General features: G+C 45.4%; 2 protein-coding genes across 3 annotated transcripts in view; one reads left to right on the top strand and one right to left on the bottom strand.

Annotated features, from left to right (window-relative positions):
- Window positions 1–18,575, bottom strand: part of GALR3 (galanin receptor 3) — a 333,989-nt gene that overhangs the window by 293,731 nt on the left and 21,683 nt on the right. The gene's annotated exons all lie outside the window — the stretch shown is intronic.
- Window positions 11,925–12,701, top strand: LOC146833532 (noggin-like). Its single transcript, XM_085600078.1, has one exon. It carries the CDS (start codon window positions 11,925–11,927, stop codon window positions 12,699–12,701), a length of 777 nt encoding a protein of 258 aa, XP_085456204.1.

The raw sequence follows: 18,575 nt of genomic DNA, 5'->3' as shown, positions 1-18,575 counted from the left end.
CCAAGGGGACCTGTGCTTGGTTGTGCTGCAGAGTATGTGGTGTCTAAGGGGTGTTGGGGAACCTGAGCCGGGAGCTGGGACGGTCTCCGGCCTCCAGATCGGGAAGACGACAGTGCCTGACATCAGGGCCTCTGTCTGAGGTCATTGGCTCCCTCTCCCTGGACTCACGCCACAGGGTGTTTAGTTTTGGAAAACATTGCAACAAGACCCAAGGGATTTTGTGTGCATCTGCAGCTGAATGCAGGGGGTCTATGGCAGGTCACACTTTCGCTCGAGGGGAAAACATTTCTTCAGACAGGGAGCACACCAGTTTCCTGGGTCACAACCTTTGGTCTACGGTGGGGATAGTGATCCCGCACTCGTGCAGGTGCCATCAGGTGCTCTGAGGTCTTATCCAGATGGACGAGACTAAGTAATTGTTTCTTTCCATGTTAGTTGGTTTCAACTGTCTAGTCAACAAAACGCCAGCTGGGGCAGCGTGCATCTTTGGCCGGTAGATTTGAAAGACTGAGGGGCTGGGTCACGAGGCGTAGTCAGAGACTAGTGACTGTTTGACCTGTTTGCAATGGGAAAGTCTGACAACTGCATATAACTGTAAAGTGTATATACAATGTGTATCTCGTTTTGATTTTAGAGTGTGTGCGTATAATATAAAGACGAGTGTTTTTATACATACGGTATTGTGTTTTTGTTGTGAAAACAGTGTGTTGCGAGGGGGGGTGATGTGCCAACGCTTTACACTCGAGGCCTGAAGATAAGCCTGAGAGCTCAGTGCCAAGCTACCAAAGGATGAGCACAGGTTATTGGACAAGTGTATCGTATTCATTCTATTTGGAACGGTGGGTTGTGACTGGCTTCAATGCCAGTGAGCCAGCCCAAAGCCGCTGGGTCTAACACTTACTGTTTATACATATACATACATATACATACATACATACATACATACATACATACATACATATACACACACACACACACACACACACACACACACACACACACACACACACACACACACACACACACACACACACACTCACATTTTTTCAACCTGTTTGTGTTGTCTATGTATGCGTTGACAATGTGACAAACAAGCACACAAGAATGTGACATGGTGCTGACCAATGAAAGATAAGCATGAAACAAAATCCAGCTGACCACTCGAAGGAGGACATGAAGCAAGATACTGATTACATGGGTGAGTAAGAAAACCATCACAATGTCTCCACAGCTTTGTTTACTGAAGGTATGGAAAGCTACAGACCTGACCAAAACCGAACGCACGTGGGCATCACTTGGGTTAGCTCTGGCAAAAAGAAATATTGCCCAGGGATGGGGAACTGGTATCCTACCGAGACACTCGAAATGGGCCAAGGATATGGATAGGGCCATGGTCGCAGAAAAAGATGTGTTCAAGCATCGAGGGTGCCCGGCGACGTGGGACAATAAACGGGCAAAGTGGAATGCCTCCAGAGGTGAACTTTGTATCTCTCCTTCAGCTGAATTACGTAAAACCGTTAAAGACATTGAAGCTCTTCCTGTCTAATACTACAATGTACTGTGCTATAATGCTTATATGTATCCAATGGCCATATTTGGACCTCGTTGCGAAAGTGTGGACCTATGTAAGGTTGCTATACCATCACAACTGTTTAATAAAAAGAAAATAAAAAAAAATATATACTGATTACATGCCATGAAGGTAACAAAGAGGAGAATTGAAAGAACAAGCCCCAAATTACATCAAATTAGCATAAACAATAACAACTGGTCATAACATGTTTCTTGACCACTACAGTCACCCAGGGACTCGGGCATGGTACAATTGAAGAACCAATTTCCGCCCTGTCATTGTCTGGTTTCCGTTACCTGGCCAACCCTCTCCCGTTTCCTGTCTGCCATGCACATGAGAACTGTTTGTTCGCTCGGCCCCGCCCACCATGCCTGCATCAGAAGTACAAGTACCTATCACTACCACACTCTGAATCGGCTCCCACGTCCTAACCACCCCAGATTTTGTCAAATTTCTTAGGGTACCCTTTTCCTTTATAAACTTCCCTTTCTTTAAGTTTGCAATGTTCCATACCCGTCTCCCAGTCTTGGTGCCGGGAGGAATACCAGAACCCTATGTCAGCGCACTGTCTTGTTTCGCCACCATGCAACCCAGGTTCACCAGAAGTTTTTGCTAGCGGGAGAAATCTGTTGGTCCCCTTATGCCAAGCAGTGCCAGCTGGGGTTGTACGTCCAGGGGTAGCCCTGTTGCCTCTTCCAGGGAGCCCCTCACTGCCTGCCAGAAGTCCTGTATGCAGGGACAACCCAAGAGTGTGTGCAAAAGTGTGCCCTCCAACCCACAGTCTCTGAGGCAGTTCACATCCTCCGCTCCACCTAACCTTTAGAGCAGTGCATGTGTGTATTAGGTCTGGTGTATTCCACAGAATTTTCTATGCTGTTTCATATTTGAGGGATGACTCATGTGGTTTGTGTCTGTCCCACTTTTTCCATGCAATGTATTGTAATTATGCTATAGCACTTCTAACCTCTGGTTTAGGTCTTACCTTTCAGTAAATAATAATTTTTGGTCTTGCCTACCACACAGCACAACCAATTTGTGTGCAAAAAGACTTATAATCCGCTTACAGTGGGCTTGCAGGCTGCGCATTGCTTACCATTGGTTGACTGTATTGTCACTCTTATTAGTTTGCTTCCTATTTATTGACTTGTGTGGGCTTACCTCCTCTTCTTGTGTTTGTCCTTCCCCTTAAGCATGGACGTATTACTTGAATCAGTTCACTGCTCACTTTTCAGGCATTACTTTTTAGGTTCCGCCTGCACATGGCTTGCGCTGTGCTTGTAAAATCTCTTGTATTTAATATATCTTAAAAGGTGTTCTTATAAGTTCCCATGGCCGAATTACTGTGTTCCTTCCCTTTTGTGTGGAACTTTTTTTTTGTTAACTTCCCCTGGCTGTATGTATTTATGATACTTCTACTAAAGCTGTTCAGACTATTTAAGCTCCATTCATTGTCAAGATAAGATCTCTTCCCTTGGAAAAGGCAGACAGCTTCTAACAGTATGCTGGAATGCCTGCATTTTATTACTTAGTTGTGTAAAGCAGATGCTTTAGCCTTAGAACGTCTGTGGCATTTCCTATTCATACCTCAGTACCTTCCTTTGTAGGCATTATCGGATCGATTTTTTTTCAACTTAATCTATTTGGTCATTATGATCAAATTCTAAATGTGGTAATAAACATTGCACATTAAAAATAAAGTTAATATACAAGAGCTATGCTATATTTTACTACTAAACAGGCAGCCACAAGTGCAGTTATCTTGAAGGCAACAGGTTCATTATTTGGAAAGTTCAGCAGGTGCATTAGCACCGGGCCCAAAAGTTATCAGAACTCCTCTAAACACATAATATTTCTATATTGGACAACTAAACTGGCAGTGATAATTGCAGTTAAAAGGAGTTGATTTGAATGGTGCAGAAGGTGTAGTTGCACCGGGGCCAAAACCTTGCGGTACGCCACTAAAACTAGTTTATTCCTAAAATGTTAAACTAAAAAGGCAGTCACAAGTACAGTTACCTTGCAGACAACAGCGTCATGATTTCAATGGTGCAGCAGTTGCCGTGACACCAGGACCAAAACCTCTAAGCACTCCACTAAACAACTAAAATTGCTATATTTTACTACGAAACAGGCAGACGCAAGTGCAGTTACCTTGCAGTTGAAAGGGGATTGACTTAAATGGTGCAGCGGCACAGGGGCCAAAAGTTGTCATAACTCCACTAAACACCAAATATTGCTATATTTTACTAATAAGCACAAAAGTGCAGCTACCTTGCAGACAACAGGGTAATTATTTGAATGGTGCAGCAGGTGCAGTGGCACCGGGACCAAAAGCTCCAGTCAGCCCACCAAACACCTAATATTGCTATATTTCATTCCTAAACAGGCACCACAAGTGCAGTTACCTTCCAGATAACAGGGTAAGGATTTGAATGGTGCAGCATCAACGGGCCCAAAAGTTGTCAGTACTCCTCTAATCACCTAATATTGTTATATTTTACTACTAAGCAGGCAGTCACAAGTGCAGTTACCTTGCAGACAGCAGGGCAATTATTTGAATTGTGCAGCAAGTGCAGTAGCACCGGGCCCAAAATTTGTCATGACCTCCTTGAAACATCTAATATTACTATATTTTACTACTGCACAGGCAGACACAATTGCGGTTATCTTGCAGTTAAAAGGGGCTTGATTTGAATGGTGCAGCAGGTGCAGTGGCACCCGGCCCAACAGCTCTAGGGACCCCACTAAACACAGAAGGTTGTTAACCGTTACTACTAAACAGGCAGTAACAAGTGCAGTTATCTAGCAGGCACATTGGCCCGAATTTAAATGGTGCTGCAGGTGCAGTGGCACCGGGACCAAAAGTTTTCAGTACTTCTCTAAACAGCAAATATTCCTATATTTAACTAATAAATGAGCAGTCACAAGCCTAGTTACCTTGCAGGCACTACAGTCATGATTTCAATGATGCGGCAGGTGCAGTGACAAAGGGGTCCAAAGCTCTAGGAATCCCTTTAATCACCAAATATTGCAATATTTTACTACTAAACAGGCAGTCAGAATTGCAGTTACCTAGCAGTTGAAAGGGGCTTGATTTAAATGGTGCAGCAGGAGAGGCGGCACCAAGCCCAAAAGCTGTCATAACTCCGATAAAAACCAAATATTGCTATATTTTATTGCTAAACAGGCAGCCACAAATGCAGTTATCGTGCAGGAACACGGGGCATGATTTGAATGGTGCAGCAGGTGCAGTGGCACCAGGCCCAAAAGTTACCAGAACTCCTCTAAACACATAATATTGCTATTACATCAATTAATTCTATTATTTTCCTCTTTCCTTTTTCAAACTTTTGCTATTACTTACCTGCACTATACCACTAGTAATTGCACAATATATTGACTTTTTGTACATAAACAAATCATAAAACTACAACAGACTTTCTGTAACTTCTATTCAACAACTACTCAGCAAGCAACAACTTACAACAAAAAAACTGCGTATTACTAATCCGTAGGCGAAACCTAATGCATTTACCAATGCTTGCTAGTTAAGCACTCCCCTCAGGGTTTCCGGTTGTGTCCACCATGCACTTCTGCTCCCCTTTGGCTGTGCTGTGTTGCTTTCGTTTGTCCTTGTGCTTTTCCCATCCCACCCACTGTGATACGCTCGCCCTCCTGTGCTTCTCCCTCACATAGATTGCTTTCTTGCCCGTGGGCTTCTGTCCCCTGAGCTCCATTTTGCTCACTCTCGCCTGTGTGGTTCCCCTCACCCTCCGTCCACATTGCTATTGTTTGCTTCCCCTCACCCACGCAGTCTGTGTTGCTGTCCACCCATGCCCTCCATGTTGCTTCTGCTCCCATGTGTTGCTTACCTCTGCCCACTTCCAAAAACAAATCTGCTTTTGTAGATTTTTTCTTTTTATTTACAAACACAACTTGCATTGGTAAATAAAAGTAAAAATAGTGATTGCGTCATTTTGTAGGCATACACGTGTGTGGCGCATGCCACTGTGCAATAGGTTTGTATGGTGAGAAACAAGCTCTTTTTAAAACAAGCATTGGCATAGCCAATAGGTCTCGCCTTTGGGACCTTATAAGTGTTTAGCCATGCAACAGTTGAATAACTAAATACTTATAAGGTCCCAAAAGCGAGACCCATTGGCTATGCCAAGCGGCCGTGAGGCCGCGAAAGTGATCGCGATCACCGCGAAAGTGAAAGTAAAGCGCGGCGCGCACGCGCACATGCACTGTAGCGCTAGGCTGGCCTGGTAGCACTTTTTGGAGCCCTCTCAATAAGTCTCGCAAGACCAGCGCATGCGCTGGGTCAGGCGAGACCTAAAAAACATCTGTAGCCATTCACACCGCATCAGGGATGCTGTATAACATCGCTAAAACTGATTGGCAAAGCCAACAGATCCCAAAAAGTGAGATTCTAATGAGTTTTTGGTTACTGATACCAGGACCCCAATTAATTCTCACAAAACAAATAATGTGGGTTTGTGTACTGTACTGTGGGTTCACACTGTCAGAGTCCAGGGGCAATGGAAAGCTCTTCCTTTACTTCTAAGACAACGTCAATGCCCCAAAGCGCTCTTCGTCATCATTGTGACTAGGTTGATGTGACACTATGAAATTGACCATTTTATTTACAGAGCGAAGCATAAGTACAACATATGCCTCAGCAAGTTTCTTGGTGCCAGAACAACAACCTTTGATTCAAGAAAGTGTCCGAACGAACACATTTCTCCAAGGCCTTCTTAAAGACAGGTTGCAGATTATTTAATCTTAGCTGTGGGGACAAAACCTTTCAAAGGTTAGGTGCCAGCAGACAGAGAGCTCTGCGTCCCAAGCATGTACGCTGAACCCCTGGTACTAGCTATAGCAATTGATATTCCCCAGAGACTGCCCTGCAAAGCAGAGCTGGAAGAGGCAGCTAAAGCAAACTGTGCCAGTAAGTAAAAGGCTTTTTGCATTAAACAGATGCCTGTAAATTGAATTCTTTGCGACACCGCCAACTACTGTAAATCTGCGTGTCTAAGAAATACCATTTTTAAAATGACAAAGTGGACCACTGCATTCTGTGCACTGATTTTTAACAAAGGCATAGCCCATTAGACCTATGAAGAGTCTGCTGAAAGAGTCCAGCCTGCAAAGCAAACATCCGTTGGTGCCTGTGCATGAAGACTGCTGATATCTAGGAGATCATTGGTCTAAGTAAACTAACAACATAAAGGGTGATGCTCATACCACTTAGATCTGGGCGCCCATGGAGACATTTCTATCTAATACAATGTCCAGTGATTTTACTTTTATTTAAGTTGATGGGGCAGGGCCGATGCAGGATAGTCAGAGGGAGTTTTGCAAATCCGAATTAGCATTATTTTGAAGTAGGCTTTTAAGAAGAATGACCAAAGATCTTGAGGCCTGAATGTCTAACCAGATAATGATTTATGTATCATCTGCATATATGACTGTCCCTTTGCAGCCAAAGGAGCAGATAATCTTGAAATGTTAAATATTACAAAGCATAGGAGGGAGCGAGGACCCCGAAGGAGGAAGAGCTGGTCACCAGATTCGAAATACAGAGTATAAAGGGACCATCTAGTGCACAGGAAAAGAAAGCTTGCCTTCTTACTGTACTTTGTCGCATCATCTATTGCCAACAATAAGGGTTCAAGAATGCTCCTCTGCTTCGTGATGTTGGGTTGTAGAACCTATTGCGGCATAATTTACCAGATGGCCCCTTTAAGGCATTGTGTTCGACCCTGAAGAAAAAGAGAACCATTGCAGGACTTTCCAATTTCCTTGGGCCACGAAGTAGGATGACATGGTCCACCATGTCAAAGGAAGACAAGAAGTCCAAAGGGACTATTCCTGCTGGACTCTCCTTGACCTAGGCAACAATAAACGTCTGTGTCACAAGGGACAAGGCAGTCCCAGTCCCTATGTTAGGAAGGAATCCTAACTCCCATTGGTTGAGAATTTCAAGGTTCAAGTTAGTGATCAAGTGTTTAGCTATAGTTTTCTCCAAGGCTCTGCCTCAAGGGAAGCAGAGTAATAGGTGCAAGTTACGAACATCGTTGGGGTACAGAGTCACTCTTCTTGGAATCTTCCTTCAATCTTAGGAAACAAAACCTTCCACCAGGGAGATATTAAATACATTAATTACTGTTTCAGCAACAGCAGGAACCGATAATTTCCAGATGGACATCGGACAGGGGTCTTATAGGGATTATGATTTGGTACTCATTAAAAACTCTTCCACTTATCCTCTAGATATGGGAATAACAGAGGGCCAACAAGAGATGACAGCGTTCTGAGAGGGTGAATACATAAGAGGCTCTAATGCATTCAGAGCAGATTTGAGTTATAGCAAGAGATGTTTTGAATTTCCAACTTCAAGCACACTGCCAGATTGTCACACAAGGCTTACGAGGGTTGGGTAGAATTAAGCAAGCTAGTCGGATGTCAGAAAGGACTAACTAACCAAAGGAGGGATGAACAATAACACAAAGGTGTCACAAAGGAGTATCAAATAGCAGGGTGGCCAAAAACTGTATGGCGTCACAAAGCACTAGCCAAAGGAAATATGATCAATAAAGTTATGACAAGACAAAATACTAACCAGTGGCAGTGAGGCCAGTAACACTCTGCCATCACAAAAGACTATTGAATGGAAGAGTTGTAAAAAAGCTCCATTGAACCACAGGCCAAGCAGTGGAAATGTGGCAAATAAGACTATGACACCAAGCTGGACTAACCAGTAGCAAGCAGTGTGTCTAATACCTTTTTAACTTCATAAATGGCTAACCTAATGGCAGGACGGGAAAAATACCATTCAGGTAAACCACAAAAAACAAACCAATAGCACTGTGACCATTAAGGTTGTGGGATCCCATATGTCTAATGGATAGACAGGGTGGCTGAAACCACACTATGAAATCACAATGGCCTAACCAAAGACACCGAGGTAAATAGAATACTCTATAAAATCATAAGGGACTGACCAATTGTACTACGGCTATTAATACTATTGCATCACAAAGGACTGATCAGTGGTAGAGTGGCTGATAACACACTAGGACTTTCCCAAAAGACTATGGGATTAATCAGAGCACAAGTACTATAAAAAGAAATGGGGGGACTGACCATGTTCGGCAGTATGCAAGTGACATCATGACGCGTGCCATCACAGCACATGACATCACAATGGGTGACATTCCATGTGGCATCACAGGAAGTGACATCACAAGAAGTAACATCAGATACTAAGATCTCACACATATGTTTATCGGGTGTATCATAGGTACATTAAAGCGCATTATGATATTTAACAAATAAGACTTTTAGTCAGGGTTGTTCCAAAAACATGGCACAATCCGGACGCAAAATCTGAGCCTCAACTAAAACATTTTTTTTTAAACCCTGCCACAAAGAAATGGCAACAAGGAAAATAGTAGTAGATCGATTATGCTTAATTGGTTGCAAAGTCTGCATTTTAAAATATTTTATGGGGTTAAGGCATCTGCTGCAGAGGTGCCTAGTAAATCTGAAGGAATAATAATAATGGTGAGATAACTTAGGAGGTTACCTCATTTGTTGGAGAGATCTGTGTTTTGTGTAGTCCCAAATTTGAATCAAGATTAAGTTGTCTCCTGCAAAACAATCACCCACTGTTCTTGGAGGGGGCGGGGGGAGTAGAACGGGGCAATTGGGGATTGTTGAACCTCTATTTTGATGCTACCTTCTTTGGGTTTGTTATTCATGATATTGCAACACACACGGTGTGCATCTTTTACAATATTGGGAGCATCAATGTACCATTTAATTATGCACAATAGTGCTCTGATATGTGTGTGTTATAACATATGCAAACTGAAAAAACAAAAAAATATGTTTTAAAAAGGGTTGGTTCCTGCAAAGCACATCATGTAACATGCAGATCACAGATTTTTATTTTATGTAGATAGGTAAGAGGATGACTGCTTTGAACACAGAGATCCTTTTGATACTTGAAGTTAATAAATTGTGATCCTTCTAGTAGACCACAGTGAGCTATGAAGGGCATTTCACTCCTACACCTTGTAACCCTGACTGTCTCATGTAACACATCTTGTACATTGATTTACATACTTACATGATTTATTTTGAATGGATGTGTATGTTATGTAAAGTGCTCTAACACTGCTTTTGGATGAGTGGCACTATAAAAGAAATGAAATACTGCTATTTTAATTGTTATTTGTGTAAATACTGGGACAGATCAACCCGTCTGACATTCTAACAGTGCATGCACTTATATACAGGGACTGAACAAAGTAAAAAGAATGCATCTCTAATGTACCTGTGAAGAGATACCAAGCGCAGTGCTTTTGTTTCCTCTTTCTTGCATTTGCATTTAAGTGTGAGGTTCCAGGCCACCTCCAGTCGGAGGCCTGATGGCCACTTAACTTCTGCCTTTATCTTTGGCACAGCTGGTGCCTGCAGGTTGCTGCTGGGAATGGAAAGCAGACAATGTGCAGGAGCTGCTGAATGTGTCCAGGAGTCTGAAAATGACGATGGGACAAGTTCAACATATTTCTGTGGGGCCCAACTTCTTGGCAGGGTGGACAGCATTGTGAGGAGAAACCTGTCCGCCGAAATCTAAATCAGGCCCTAACTAACCAATGGAAAACTGCTGTGACATCACAAAGGACTAATCAATGACGGGTTAGCCATTGACAACCTAACACCAGGGTCAGATTGGTAAGGCAGGCACTCTGGCAATGGCTGAGGGGTCGGTGTCCGAGTTCCAGCTGTGGGCCGCTTTTTTGGGCAGCCTGGGGGGGGGCGATTTGGGGGGTGTCTGTTTTGTTCAGATGCCACCAACGGCCCAGTGGGTGCCTGAGTGGCCTTTCTGGAGGCAGGGCATCCATTACCTCCCTTTTATCAACAGGCAGAGGTGTCACTCCCTTTCTCTCGCTGGGCCGGCCCATTAATGTATGCGTATTGAGCAAGGGCTAGGGGCCTGAGCAAATGTGGCCTCACTTGTTTTCAGGTGTGTTTCACTAGTGTGAACTCAGCCCTGCATTTTTTTTCATCTAAGTAAAGTTAAGAAAACAGAGACCCCCCACCCCCCCTTTCTTTTTATAAAACTTTTCAGAAGCAGTGTTTTGCAGAAAGGCAATATGCAAATGTGGCAAACACAAGGAGATGATGGACGGAGTGCTGAAACTTTTCAAACACTCACCCCCAGTCACAGATCTGGGTTGAATCCATCATCGTTCTTTAGCTCACTTCACCACCCCCCAGTTTCAGCGCTCCGCCCATCATCTCCTTGTGTTTGCTTTGTTTGCCCTAAGTAGGCAGGGTATGCCCAGACGTGGGTCCCTTACTCACTTTGTCACTGGATTCAAGCTAGCCTGGCTGATGAGGGCTGTTAGCCCGAAACTAGTCCCAGGATGCTTGTTTCCGGTCCAGGGAAGACATGGCTTGGCAGTTCGGGCTGGACTGTTCCCATGAGGCACAGGGTCATGACTGATTTGCATATAGCTGTGTCTGAACTGGGGTGGCGAACTGAACTAAAGAACGATGATGGATTCAACCCAGATCTGTGACTGGGGGTGAGTGTCTGAAAAGTTTCAGTGCTCCGTCCATCATCTCCTTGTGTTTAATATACAAAGGTGGGCCACTTTTTTTTGCATGCCCGGGCCGATTATTTATCCCAATCCAACTCTACCTACCACAACACATAGGAGTAACTTATGACAAGGGAACAATTGACACACTATGTATCAACGAGTACTAACTAATGTAGCACGCCAAAAGCACTTTACCACATCACAACATCTAACCAATGGCCGGAGTACCACTGAACGACTGACACCTTGTCAAAGGCGATGGACACCTAACGTTTCCGCGTGACCATCATAGGGGCCGTGCCTGTTTTATAATGGATAAACATGGAACAGCGCGGACAATTGCCAGTTTTTTCCAGCTATTAGCACAATCCTGCAGGACAGACACACATCTCAGCAGTAGGTGCATAAACCTTGCTGTCATCCCGGTGGCGGCGCCCTGCTGGGTGAAAGGACATGTGCGCACACAAAGTTGTGTCTCTTGGGAGTCTCAGTCAGGACTGTCATCGTGCCCACACTCAAGGCCGAGGCGGCAGATAACAAGGAAGGGGGCTGTGTGGATGGTAGGGCAGGACACCAGACGGCGGGCACACAGACGCTCGGTGGGGTGGCCGCATTGTCATGGAGGGCGCAGCGGCGCCGGTGGCTGCAAGGGTGTCGGTGCACACTGAGGTACCGGCGCATACAAATATCAAGACGACAGAGTGAGACGGAAGCAGTGGAAGCGGAGCAGCATGTGGCGGCTTGTGGCCCTGGTCCTCTGTGCCCTTCTCTGGGGACCTTACCCCCTCACCGGAGACCCGCTGTCATCGGACACCCCTCCAGGGGCCACGGCTCCGCCCGAGACGGAGGACTTGGACATCCGCCGACGGGCGTCCTCCGGGCACCGGCCCTACAGCCTGTCCCTGTCGCCAGACGACTACCACTACTCGCCGAAGCCTCGCCACCTGCGGACCGCCCGCCTGCTGCGGCTCATGGGCCCCTCTTTCGACCCCTTCTGGATGTCCGTGGAGGACCCGCGGAACGGCAGCACCGGCGGCCTGGCGAGCCCGAGCCGGGATCTGGCCGATGGGGCCGCTCGCTACCGCCGGAAGCTGCTGCGCGAGGCCGAGGCTCTTGCCGGGCCTGCTCTCCCGCCGGGCGAGGCCAATGCCAACCTTACGCGCGCGGTCCGCGCCTGGCTGGTGGAGCAGGCCTCCTGCCGGCTCACCGCCACCTGGGTGGACCTGGGGCCCGTCTTCTGGCCCCGCTGGGTGCGCCACACCGACTGCGACGAGCAGGACCCCAGCAGCTGCTCCTGGCCGCCAGGCATGGTTTGTCGCCGGGCCCAGCTCACCCACATTAAGCTGCTGGCCTGGCACTGCTGGGCCACCCCCGTAGAAGTCGTGGCAGCTCCAGGGCGAACCACACAGCAGTGCACGTGGAGACTCGTGCCCTACCCCGTGGTGGCTGCATGCAAGTGCGCTTGCGGACGAGGGCAGGGGGTGGGCAGCTGGCCAGCGAATCCATGACCTCTGGAATCCTGCATACCACCGACCACATTATTGATCTGGGGGCCATCAACTCTACCATCGTACAACCCCCTGGATTTCAGAAACTTTTCCCCTGGATTTCAGAAACTTTCCTAAAACAACAAACGTCAAAAGGCCACGATCTCTCAAATCACACAAGGACCTGGAGGCAAGTGGGTTACACATAGGTCCCCAGTAACTCACTCTTTGACCACGCCAGCTGCTCAAAGGCAGGAGTTCCATGCACATCACTAGCCAGAGTCGGGCGTCACTATGGCCACTTCAGTAACCCCTGCCAGGAGGTCCAGCAACTCTGTATTTGCACTAGCCTTTGGAGTTTAGCTATGCATTGACTTCTTCATTGTTTGGGGGGAAAAGAGTATTTGTTCGAACTAGCCCTGGATTCTAGAGACTTTTCATTCGCACACTTCCCTGGAGTCCAGTGACTCTGTAACTACACCAGGGAACATAGACTCTTTAACCACATAAGTGGCTGGTGACCAGTGGCTCTCAATTCATACAAGTCCATAAACGCTGGGGACTCACTGAAATGGGCTGCTATTCCTAAATTTGCATAAGCATCCTAGTCAGTATCTCTCCAAGCACACCACTGCTTGTTGTCTAGTGACTCTTCAATCACATTAATGGCCAACGTCCAGTGACTCCCCATTCGTACAAATGCCTGAAGGCCAGAGATGCTTAATTCACATACGCATTCAAAGGCAAGACGTTCAGTCATAAAAACTGCCCAAAGGCCAGGGACTATGCGATTGCTGACCTGACATCCCCATAGGGGCCAGCAAATCTCCTACCACCTCAGTGACAGGAAACCAGTGACTCATTATTTGCAAAAGCACCCTAAGGCAAGATAATTTACAACCTCTCCAGTTCCACTGAGGCCAGAAACCACACCAGCCCTCACTACCATTGACTCTTCAGCTGCACAAGCCAACCAAGAGGCTACTGACTACATCTTTACCGTACTAACAGATTGCACAGTTTCTCTAACCTCATCTTAGGCCAGAGATTTTCCAACTGCTGCAACCCCTGACAGGTCACTGATTCTCTAGCCACACAAACCAGTTAGGGCCCAAAGGCTTTTCCACTGTGCCAAACCTACTGGAGGCCAGAAACTTTCCAGCCACCCCAAGGCCAGGAACTACCCCAATGCACAAGTCAGTAAAGGGCTCGATATTTCAACTACACTAGCCTCTTGGAGGTCAGCTACTCTCCAGCTTTACTAGCCCACCGAGGCAAGCATCTCCCCAATCTTACTAGTTCAGAGGCTATTGACGCCATCACCCCAGTAGCCTCTACAAGGCAACAACTTGACTTCTGCACAAGCCTCTCATAGGCCACGTACTCTCCAACCTAACTAGCTGATATAGGCCAGCACATCTCCAAACTTATTAGCCCATGTAGGTCAGCATTTCCATCACATCACCAGCCTCCAAAAGGCAAAGACGTTTCCACTGCACCAGCCCACCAGAGGAAACTCTCTCCAAAAGCACAATCCATAAGCCATCGACTCTCTATGTGCACTGGCCCCTCAGGAGCCATGGACTCCTAAAGAACACTTTTCAGGGTCTTGTGGCTTTCCAATCTCACCAGCTTTGAGCATCAACATTTCATCTACACCAGTCCCTGATGCCAGTAAATACTCAACCACACTGGTCGATCAGAAACTATAGTTTCCCAACCTCATCTCCCAAAAGACATAGTCAAATCAGTTAATTTATTTTAACTTTGAGTTTTTTGCATTAAAATTATGTTCCTTGCATCTTATTCCAGTGTCTCTGATTCAGTATCTTTACATCATAGCTGTGGGATATCTTGTTTTCCTTGGACATTATGCCACCCAGAGAAGAAAGCACCCCCTGCAACTTTATCTTGAAGCACCTAATTATTGTGTTCTTTTCTCAGCCTGCAATACTCTGCCTCTCTTGCTCTCTCTCAATTTGTGAGTTATGCAATGTTGCTTGTTAGTGGGCATAATTAAATGTGATAATATTGATGATTCTTAACGTATAATGAGTTATATTAGAGAAACTACAACTGCCAAAGTAAAAATGTGCCCAGGGGCATTAAATCTGTTAACTCTTGTAGCAGAATACAACTTTGCTTATTAATCAGAGGGTCGGTTAATTATGTGGAAAAAGAGTGTGGGAAACCAAGTTATTATATTTGACCCAAAAGCATGCTTATTAGACATACGAATCAGAAACAACTGGGTGAAATGTATGAAAAATAATTCCAGTACACCGGCATATGGCTCGAATCAATTAACGGAATTTTCAAAGGTAGTGAAAAATACAGCGCGTGATAAGAATATGGAGTTCAATCGACAACGATTAAGTGGTCTTTAACCTGGAGGCAATAGAAGGAATCAGCCGCGCTCTCTTAATATGGAGTAGCTGTGAAAACCTCTTGTTTCACTTGCGCATATGTTCCACTTCTATAAATGAAGTTTTAGAACAATGTATTTAGTCTTGTTTGTGGTAGCCATTCATTGCAGAACGGAGCTTACTCATTTAGATGTCAGTTGTGAGTCACATTGCATTCTGGGATTTGTGGCTTTCTTTTTAACAGTGAAAGTATGGGTTAAATATTCCAGCTTGATAAGTGCCCTTGGCTAGAAAGTCTGGACTGGCCGAAGGTGTTACACATGACATGGTGCCTCTTAGCATCTATGGAGATACCCATCCTTAACTTGCCTTTCACAAGTGATTGGAGTCACATTTGATAATTCACATTGTTTCGTTTGGTCTTTGGCAGAATCCTCGAGTTGAGGGTGTGATGGTTTCTGAACGCTGGCAGCACTGCAATGCCATACTATTGGTAGAACTAAACACATTGAGGTCTCCCTAACATGATATCATGTGGTACAAGACCACTTTTCCCAAAAGGCATTAGGGAGACTCCGGGTCTTACTGGGACAGAGAATAGGACAGGCACCTAAATAAAAGTGCCCCTCATTAGTGCATCAGATAGCTAAAAAAAAATGGTCCCTATTTGTACTTCAGAGCAGTTTTGAACATGTAAAGGCATTCTGTACAGGGTGTTTTACAAAGTATGGGAGACTGCATGCATTTGTCGTTGCTGCAGGCAATGTTTTCGGCGATATCGGGGATATCAACAGTAAAAAAACAGCTCACCAGACCATAAAAAATAGGCTACAAACAGCCAAATAACCGGCCCTCACAATGAGCTGTCAGACAAGCCCTTCGGGCACTGCACGGCTGTCCTGTAGTACCCTAGGTGCATGGTGTTCTGAACAGCATGTACTCTTTAGCTCATGAAATGTATATATCTCACTCCCTTTTTTACCTTCACTAACCCAGTAGAAGTCCATGGAAAAATAACATTACCCCTCTTTCTGATGCAAAATTTCCTTGTGTGCACCAAATCTTGGCACAGTAGGTATGTCTGCATAGCTACCAAGTGACCCCACTTTTTGCACCACACCTCTGGCCAGTACAGACTTTTGAACCAAAATAGAACTTTAGATTCTGGGTCTTGCAGGTTCATACTTTCTAATCCAGTAATGGGCCTACCATTCCCAGCCTGCACAGTGTTGTTGGCTAATTGGCCACTGGGCACCCTGGCGATATCGTTTTACCTAGGGCTAAATGCTTCGTTTATTTTTGCTGTTAATTGTGCCTTTTTGAGAAATTAAACCTCAATTGCAGGAAACTACAGAAAACATTTTCAAGACGGAGATTTACATAGAACCCACCTAACATTTTTTTTGTGGGTGGGGAGATTGTTTTTTATTAACGAAAATGTACATACCATGACATTAGGAGATTAGGGTGGGAGAAAGAAGGGGGAGGCTTGTTTGTGTGGAAAACACGGTCCTGCAGCGGTTAGACTGTGGTATGCTTGGCATTTCTGATAAAATATGAAACACTATTTATTAGCGCTTGGAACATCTGAGAATGCAACCAGTGATTAGAGTTTATCCGTCTCCATCTGGTTTCCATCGTCTGCTGCACAGCGCGCCTAGAGAAAATGTACTGTGTAGTGGGTGCTAAACAAACTGCTCCCCATGTGTGTCAATGCACAAACACTAACTCACAGGAAAACAAAAAAATCACCCCCCCCCCAACAGCCAAACAGGCAATTATTCATGACTTGCTGCCTCTGTGATACTAAAGCCGAAAGCAAAAGGGTTAAGATCTCGGCTCTAGCACCCGTGACACTCCGTGTGATCTAAGTGCACTGGCAGATGGCTTATCTGCAGCGCCGTGGCAGATGCCAGCACAGTGCAGACAGGTGCGGATGAGGGAAGCGAGAAAAGAAAGATAACTAAAAATATATCATTCGCAAGTCGCGCAGATGCTGCGGTGGAGGAGGCGCATTTGATTTTTAATTTAATATTTAACTCCTCTTTAGATCTAAAAATGGTCTACGGAGAAACACTCCACTGCCTCGCGGGTAACAGTCGGCGCGCGGGGAGATGGTGCTACATCAATGCAAGGCGGGGGCGGTAATGCCTTTGTATTGATTTAGAACAAATTACCTTGGAGTTCGCTGCAAAGGAGCAATTTCCAATGTCTGTCATTGAAATAAGGGACCGTGGCTCATATTACAATGGATCCGAGTCAACGCGTTTGAAAGGCGATTGCTTAAGTTTGTAAAACGTTAAATTTGCCCTCGTCTAGGTGGTAAAACACGGTGTGGTGTGCTGTTCTACTGGCGTAAATAAACGCCTCGTCAGGGGTAGTAAGCGCTCTATAAATACAATTACAATAGAATACAATACAGAGACTGCCCCACCCATGCGCCAGACACAGTCAGCTATAGGGCCAGGGGCCTGCTGCCCGTGCACAGTGCCGGAGGGGGCCCCCTGGAGCTCGCCCAACCCACGCACCGGTGACAGGGGGCCTCTATTGAGAAAAAACACGGCGCCTCTGAAAGGGTTGATACGCGGAAAACACAAAAAGCACATGGACGCAATAACCATTGGAAGAGCTTTTACCCCACCCCAGTTCGTCTACTCCCCCACCATCGTATGTCTCATCAGGGGCTACTGCAGCTTCCAGGACGCACGCAGTTCTGATGTGTGAGGTACAAAATTGAACTCCCTCATTCAGAGGTTAAGATGCACAACAACCAACCAGGGGAACTCGGATCCTGAGTGCAATGTCTGCCACATGGCTAATAAAAATAAGATTCTGCAACCATTTTTTTTGTCTTTTATCTTAAGGTAAATACAAATAACACACATTTAAATGAAAAATGAATATTAAAATAATTGGTGAGAAAGAGAGACACACTCTCTCTCCAGTCATACAACTGAATCCTGGTTGGGGCATTTATTTATAGTCCTTCAAGGTCTCAGCCTGTACTTAAAGCACTCTGAATATGCAGGTCAGTACTTTAGAATGCCATTACGTAGCATAAAGAAAGACTGCCATAAAATGTGCAATGCGAGTTAGGGACAGATTTACTAAATGTTTTTTTTAATAAGGTTTCACAATCAACAGTGAAGCAATCCCTACGTAGGGAATTATGAAACTTTACATACAGTGTGCAATACCAACTCATAGGGTATCCATGACTTATATCAGTGTCTCATCGTCCAATCAATAATAAAGAACAACATTATGGGGAATGATACAACCAGGACTTGCGAGGGGGAGGCACAGAGGTACACTGGAATCTAGATCCACTGGAGGACAGTGAGGAGAGCCATTGTATATAACAAACCACTGTGGCGGGGTTTGCAATTAGTCGTATATTTGCATGTTGTGTGTTGGTGGGAGGTGTGTCGAAAAACTATGGGAGAGATGTTTGCCGGGGTCTTCCTGTGGTGGTGTAGTTTGGTAACTAGCTCATGCAGGTAGATCATCTGGTGACATGAGCGGTAGG

The sequence above is a fragment of the Triturus cristatus genome, chromosome 4_2 (genome assembly GCF_964204655.1).
Source record: "Triturus cristatus chromosome 4_2, aTriCri1.1, whole genome shotgun sequence".
In the NCBI taxonomy this organism is placed as follows: Eukaryota; Metazoa; Chordata; class Amphibia; order Caudata; family Salamandridae; genus Triturus; species Triturus cristatus.
The sequence above is the reverse complement of the archived record's forward strand: the minus strand, read 5'-3'. Positions and strand labels throughout refer to the sequence as shown.

Bases quoted from the DNA above. Each gene is read 5' to 3' on its own strand.
- LOC146833532 (XM_085600078.1), top strand. From the start codon at position 11,925: ATGTGGCGGCTTGTGGCCCTGGTCCTCTGTGCCCTTCTCTGGGGACCT.